This window comes from Phascolarctos cinereus, unplaced genomic scaffold (genome assembly GCF_003287225.1).
Source record: "Phascolarctos cinereus isolate Bilbo 61053 unplaced genomic scaffold, phaCin_HiC Scaffold_2;HRSCAF=192, whole genome shotgun sequence".
NCBI lineage: Eukaryota > Metazoa > Chordata > Mammalia > Diprotodontia > Phascolarctidae > Phascolarctos > Phascolarctos cinereus.
Genome location: NW_027555625.1, coordinates 299483564 through 299491129, shown reverse-complemented (window position 1 = coordinate 299491129; position 7566 = coordinate 299483564). Strand labels below are relative to the sequence as shown.

The 7566-nt window shown below is 46.0% G+C and overlaps 1 protein-coding gene across 1 annotated transcript in view; it reads left to right on the top strand.

The window, feature by feature from the left end:
• Positions 1-466: 466 nt before the first annotated feature.
• OLFML2A (olfactomedin like 2A) overlaps positions 467-7566 on the top strand; it is a 49424-nt gene continuing 42324 nt past the window's right edge. Inside the window, exon 1 of the mRNA XM_020967573.2 lies at positions 467-641. Coding sequence (XP_020823232.1) covers positions 573-641 — 69 coding nt within the window. The 5' untranslated portion in view covers positions 467-572. The remainder of the gene's footprint in view (positions 642-7566) is intronic.

Sequence of the window (7566 nt, the reverse complement as noted above, 5' to 3'; positions counted from 1 at the left end):
GACAGAGATGCAGGAGATTAGAGAGAGAAAAATAGAGGGAAGAAAAGACTGGGAGAGTATGTTAAGTAGACAAGATGCGGGGGCGGAGAAGTCTAATAAGGAAGAGAGCAAGGAAAAAGCCGAAGAGAAATGAGGAGACCCTTCATAATCCCAGTTTTGACACCCCACCCCAATGTCTCCAATTGTCTCCAGGTTGTGAAATTCTCCAAACCAAATGCTTTTAATATACTTCAAATTTTTTTTAAAACAAACACGTGCCTAGTCGAGGAAAGGGAATCACAAATTCAAACAAACCACTCTGCTCATGGGAAAGTCCCAGCGCCGAGGGTTGGGGGCCGGAGGGATGGGCGGGGCAGGGCGGCGGCCAGGGCCCAACCCACGGTCCCAGGGGTAAGGGAATGAGGGGGGTGGGGCTGGCCACTCCGGCCCCACCCCCTGGTCCGGCCCCTACACAAGCCTGGCAGGCGAGGGCGGGGCGGTCAGAAAGAGCGGCGGGAGCTTCAGGGACCTAACTGCGAGCTGAGCCCAGCCCAGCGGCTCGTCCCTCTTGTCCAGCCTGTCCAGCCCCAGCCATGGCCCGACGCGGACTGCTCTGGTTGCCACTGGTGCTCTACGTCGCCTCAGTGAGGGCCAACAGCAAGGTAAGTCCTAGGGAGCCCAGGGGAAGTGATTCCTTTGCTCACACCGGCTCCCTTCATCATTATGTCTTTAGAACCCTAGGATGTCAGGACTTGAAAGGATCTTGGAACATAGAATGTCAGGGTTGGAAGCAACCTTAAAACACAGAATGTCAGAGTTAAGGGAGACCCTGGGACTTAGAATGTTAGAATATAGGATGTCAAAGGGGAAACTGAGGTTCAGAAAGGGAAAATGACTTGCCTTTCTTTAGTCCTCTACTAGAGACCTATGTCCCTAGAACCACTCTTTTCTACTGGTGGGTGATCTGCTAAAAGCTCTCATACCAGTCATCCCCTCGGGGAACTGACCCTGTGGCTTCTTAGTGTTGGATTGGGGTGGTGCTGTGACCAGGAGAAGGAATGTTATGGCCTGGCAGCGGGAGGGAATACTCTTGGCTGGGGCCTGGGAAAGGGGATAGGATCCTGGAAGGGGACATTTTGACCAGTGCTTTTTATGCTTAGTATCACCCTGCCCAGCACACATCTCAATCAATTTGAACTCTTACTAAGTTAATGTAAATAGTACAATATTAGGATGCATTCAGGATCTGAGACCAGAGCTGTTTTTCCTTTCAATCTGTAAAATAAGGAACTTGGACCAGATGACCTCCAAGGTCCTTTCTAACTTAAATATTCTTTGTCCTAAGTTCTTACATTCTATGTTAGAACATTTTGCATTCCAAGATCTTTTCCAACTCTCTTACATTCTGATTCTGCAAGACCCTCCATAAGCTACTAGATCTCCAATAGAAGGAGGTGGGGGGAAAAAGATCCATCTATTGACCCTGGTAATTCAGTGAACGTGAATGAGGCAGGAAAGGGCAAAAACACTGTCTGAGCATAAAAAGAAAAAGGAGGCAGGACTGTCTCCTACAACCTATTGTAGCTAGTTCACCTAAAGCCTCTGGTGGGGCTTTCACCAGGAAAGTGTAACTTACAAAAAGTGGTAAATGTCTGCCTGCAGTGAATGATAACCTGTAGTGAAGTATCTCTTTTTCATTGACCATGCCATTCCTGGGGGAGGAGGGGGAAAGACTCCCAGATGGGACTAGAGTCCCCTGTGCTTTTTCTTACATATCTTTCCTCTGACTCCTAGATGCCAGGTGAGTTAGTTCAGGTCCCCCCGAAATATTAATTTCACTTAATTTCCAGAAAACTTGAAAGGAACTTAGAATATAATAATAGCTACCATTTATATAGTACTTTTACAAATATTACCACATTTTATCCTCACAGCTACCCTGGAAGGGAAATGCTATTATTATTCCTGTTTTACAGGTGAGGAAACTGAGGCAGATAGTAGTCAAGAGACTTGTACAGGTTCACATAACTAGTAAGCATCTGAGGCGAGATTTGCACTTAGATGTTCCTGATTCCAGATCCAGTGCTCTGTCCTCTATACTACCCAATTGCCCTTAATACAATGTTAAGACATAGACTGAAAACCATGAGTGCTAGAATGTTAAGGATCAAAGAATCTCAGGATGGGAAGGGACCTCAGGGGTCATCTAGTCCAGCTTTTATCTGACTAAGAATCTCCTTTAAAATACTTTTCAACAAGTAGTTGGCCACCCTTCCATTGATGTCTTCTAGTGAGGCAGCTCTTTTTATTGTCCTAAAGATCAAGTTGTTGAATGTCAATTTAAATCTGTCTCTTTCAAATTCCTGCCCTTTCCTGTTCTGGCTACCTAGGCTAAGCAGAAGAGAAATGGAGGTCTTTGAGCTAGGATGGACTTGGAAGGTTGGTTGGATCTGGAGGAGGGAAGCATGGTTTCTGTACGTGAGGCCAAAAAAAAAATTCTTTCCCAGATCTACCATTAACTTGCTAGGTGACTCTGGACAAATCATTTCACTTCTCTGTACCTCAGTTTTCCCAACTGTAAAATAATAAGAATAGACTGGAATGTTCAGTGTCCTAACATTCTATAGTCTAAGGTCCCTTTTAAATCTTTCTGAGTCTGTGTCTTGCCCTTGGTTAGTGGCCATATCCAGGTCTCCTGAATCAGCTATTTCCACTATTTCACTTTGTCATAGATGCAGGAAGCAAATATCATCTTGTTATTTTTTTTCTCCTTCATCCTCTAATGTCTCTCTAAACAGAGCAGGAGGTTGTGTGGGCTTGTGGCAGAAGAATTTAAATTGAAAGCAGAGAAGATGAAAATCCAAATTTGCTGTGTTAGCTAAATATCACTTACTTTTTAAAAAATTAAGAAATCACAAACAAAACAGCTTGGTCCCAGGTGGATGACTTTTGTGGCTAGAGCTGTTGTGGTGAGTGAGCATTTGGGGAGCCAGGCATCTCTGCCATATAAAGACAGGAATCTTCACTCCATAGGAAGAGGCACTCTGGTTAGCATGCTCCAAGTCTGTCCTTGCTGGGAAAAATAAAAGTTGAGTTTTCAATTTCTCTTTCTTTCTTTGCTGAAAGCCCTAAGGGATAGGACTGGGGTGAGGAACCTGCAGCCTCCAGGCCACATGTGGGTTGAAGAAACCTGGGTACAGATCTCAGCCCTGCTATTTATTTGTTATGATATAACCATCAACAAGTCACTTTCACCTCTTTCACCTGTTTCTTTGTCTGCAAAATAACAAGGTTGGATTAAGAAATCTCTAAGGTCCCTTCAACTCTAAATCCAAAGGTATGTTCAACTAGATGGGAGCAGCTAGATGGTGCAGTGGTTAGAGTGCTGGTCTTGTAGTCAGGAAGATTCATCTTTTGAGTTCAAATGTGGCCCCTGACATTTACTAGCTGTGTGCCCCTGAGCAAGTCCCTTAACCCTGTTTGCCCCATTTTCCTCACCTGTAAAAATGAGCTGGAGAAGGAAATATCAAACCACTCTAGTATTTTTGCCAAGAAAACCCCAAAAGGAGTCACCGAATCCCTTTTGGTGTTGTTCTGTGTTCTATAACATTTTATGTTGTAGGGTCATTTCCAGCTTTAACATTTTACCTTCGAATATTCTCTGCTCTGAAAGACAAATTGAATTTAGCATCAGACAGTCCCGGGTTCAAATCCTTGTTCTGTCACTTACTACCTATGTGATATTGGGAAAGTCACTTGCCCTCTCTGACTTTTTCATCTCTAAATTGAGGGGACTGGACTGGATCGCCTCTGAGGCCTCTTTCAGCTCTTACTCTATGATCCTATGATTTATCACAGCCTTCATCTCCCATGAATATAGTCTCCTCTGCAGATTAGACTCCTAGCAGGTGCTAGCAGGTGTAGGTTTCTACATGGGTTGGGGGTTGGGGTAGGGCAGGGAGCTGTGGCTGATCTGAGTCCTCTGTCAGACCAATGAGCTGGGGTTGGGGGTGGAGGAAGCATCCTTTTAGCTGGTGATCACTGGGTATGAGAGGCCTGAGGAAGGAGGCCACTACTGAAATAACCAACAGCACGCTGGGATGGGAGAGAAGGAAGCAGCTGGTAACAAGCCAGGGGAGCTCTCAGCCCCAGGCATGCCAGGCTTCATTCAATTCCAGGCTGACCCTGGGGTCCCTGGGGAGCAGGTGGGGCTGGGGAGGAAGCTGGCAGGAGGTGGCCCTGGCTCAGACCCTGCCCCCAGCATCGGGCAGGGCTGATTCTGCTCACATGTTCCAGGCCCTGATGGCCTCCTGGGCTTAGGTGGCTCTTCTTTGACTTGTGGAGTTTCCGCCCGGGGGTGTAATTGGAAACAGGAGGAGCTGGAGCAGGAAAAGCTCTTTGCAGCTGTCAACCCCTCACCCCCCTCAACCACTTCCCCCCAACTCTTCTGACCATGAGTGCCAGGGCCAGAGTTAAGGGCAGGCTCAGAGCATGTGGGATCTTCTTGTGGGATCTCTGACTTCCACCCCAGGGAGGCGGTGCCCCTTTTTGCCCCGAATAGTGACCCTCTCCTCTAGGACTCCCCTCTATGAGGCCACCTTTGCTTCAGGAATACCTATCACTCTGCCTGTGGGGGCAGTTTGCTCTCTGGAATCACTCTGCCTCTGGTGGACCTACAATGGGTTTCTTTGCCCTCTGTTAATTCCTCTGAGGTTCTTCTTCCACCTACCTCTAGGGACCTTTCTGCCCCTCCCTCCCACACCGATAGGGGCCTTCTTTGCTCTGAGAGCCTCTTTTTGGGGTTTCTCTCAGGGCTCCACTGAGGAGTTTCTTAGTCTGGGGATTCCTTTCTTTCTAGCAAGTCCCACCATTAGGTCTTTGCCCCCTACTGGAAACCTTGCCTCTGGAAACACCTCTGGGATTCGTCCCTACACCACTGGAATAGTCCCATTTTTCAGTTTCTCTCCCTCTGATAATCTTTCTGGGGTCTCTCTACCTCTGGAAGTTTTCTCCCCACTGTTAGTTTCTGTTCTTCTTAGGTTTCACTTCCCATTTAGTCTCTTTCCCTTCTTCTCCTTTACACTGTAAAGTAGTTAGTAGGAACATTGGGTTTAGAGTCAGAAGCCTGGGTTTAAATGTTGATTCTGCCATTTATATTACTTTTGTGACCATGACCAAGTCACTCCTCCTCCCTAGACCACAGTTTCCTGATCTGTAAAACAAGGGGGCTGGATTAGATGATCTCTAAGGTCCCTCTCAACTTGAAATCCTTTGATCCTGAAAACCTAACCATACTTCCAGCAAGGTCTCTGGCTGCTGCCTGCCCTTAACTTCAGCTCTTCCTAACCCTGTACTCCTCAAAGCCCCTGAAGCTCTGCACATACCCCAACCTAAAGGAATGGGGACTAGATGTGGTTTATTGGACACAAATGTGTACTATGTGACCTTCATGTGAGATTGAAGATTTCAGAATGTGGGAAGTGATGGGGGTAGAGTTGAGATTAGAGACAGAGGAGGAATAGGATGAAGAGAGGGAGAGAAAAGAAAGGAGGGGAGGAGAGAGACTGGAAAGATGGAGATGCCAGGAAGACAAAGAGAGGGAAACCTGAAAAAAAGGCAAGCCAGGAAAGAGATAGAAAAAGACAATAAGGGGCAGATAGCCAGTTAGACTGAGAAAGTTGGAAGTTCTTTCATGCAGAAGTGGGAAAGGAGGCATTGATTGGTTGGGATGGGTCACAGAGCCTAAATTCGAGTTTTTGGCAGACAATGAGATTGACCCTGATTTCCAGTCTGGAAAAACTTTGTCCTGGGAGGGTGGTTGAAGGTGAGAATGAAGATAAAGTAGGGGACCGACACTCTGGCTTCCTGAAAACTCCAGATACTGGCTCCAGTTGAGGAGGAGCCAGATCTCTCAGCATTTCCTTTGACTGACAGACAGACAGACATTATGCTCCTCCATCAAATACTGATAGGAAATAGCTTTGATTCTGGCTTTGCTTCAGAGGAAGAGAACTAAATGTGGTGGTATCAGCCAGCAACTGAGACCTGGAGATTTTCAAGTCCTACAGGCCTGACAGCAGAACCCAACCAGTAAACTTCCCATTTTGAGCAGAGCTAGCCTGACACAAGAGTTGGGTGGGGATTTCTTTGTGCTTAATGTATTGTAACATGGATTGAACTTTGACAACCAATCACCCAATAGCATTTATAGATTGCATAATAGGTCTATTTCAGGTCTGTCCCTCTTGTTATGGAGCTTATAATCTACAGACAGAACAAAGAAAATCGAAGGAACTAGAAAAGATTATAGAAATCATTTAATCCTCCACATGGGGAAACTGAGGCCCAAAGAGGGAAGTGATTTCCCCAACATTATACAACTAGTAAGTAACAGAACTAGTGTTTGAACCCATGTCCAATGCTCTTTCCATTATTCTCTAATTTATATCACTCTTCAATTAAAATGTAAGCCCAATGAGGGCAGCAATAGAGTTAACTTAAACTTTGTCTCTCCCTCAGCCACTGAGAGCAATGCTCTGCATAAAGCAGAGAGAAAGATTGGTTTGTTGAATTTTAAGTGCCAACTGAATGGAACAGACAAGAAGTGTCATGTAGGAGTTTAGAAAAAGGACAAATTCCAGAGCCAGGATGGCGGAGTAAAAAGGTAGTCACTCTCACTCTCCCTTATCAACCTCTGAAAACCCAGCAAATATCACCCCCCAAAAAAACCCTGGAACACCTAAACTAGAAGAAAGATGGGGAGCTCCCAGTGCCCTGCAGCATTCATCTGAAAAGAGCTGAAGAAAGCAACCTAAAGTCTTCCTAAAGTCCAAGCCTTGCTGATTCCAGCCCAACACCAGGTAAGCTGTCAGAACCTCCAGTTCTCAACCAGGAAGACATCCTGAAGCCCAGGTAGTAGAGCAGGCAAACACCAACACCTGGACCTCCAAGTGCCTCAGTGAGGGTGGGGGGAGCTGGTGGAAACCAGCTCAGAAAACCACCAAGTGCCTCGGCACTCTACTACAAAGGAACCTCCCAGTGCATTAGCAGAAATGAGGGAGACAGCACTTCAAGGAGCCCCAGGTAGATAAACACCCTGCATCACATATCTAAAAGGAGCTGAAGAAAGCTAAAGGAAAGGAAAAGCAGGCAACCTAGAATTGCCTGAAAGTTCCAGCCTTGCTGATTCCAGCTCAACGTGAGGTAAGCTGCCAAAACTCTATAGCCTCCAATTGCCAACATAAGAGGCCCCAGCACACTAAGCCAGTGACCAAGACCTAGGCTCCCAACACAAGAAGCTTGGGTCAGTGTCCTCTGTTCCCCAGCAGGAGAGCTCAATCTCTTTAAAGGCCAGGGAATAAAGAAACACCATGAGTAAAAAGAAACGTACCATAGATTCATATTATGAGAAGAGTGAAGATCAAGACAGAAATTCTGAAGAGGATAACATTGCCAACAAACCCACATCTGCAACATCAAAAGGAAATATGAACTGGTCTGAAGCCCAAAAAGCCTTCTTAGAAGAGCTCAAGAAGGATTTTAAAAGTCTAATGAGAGAGGTAAAAGAGTCCTTAAAAAATACAATTG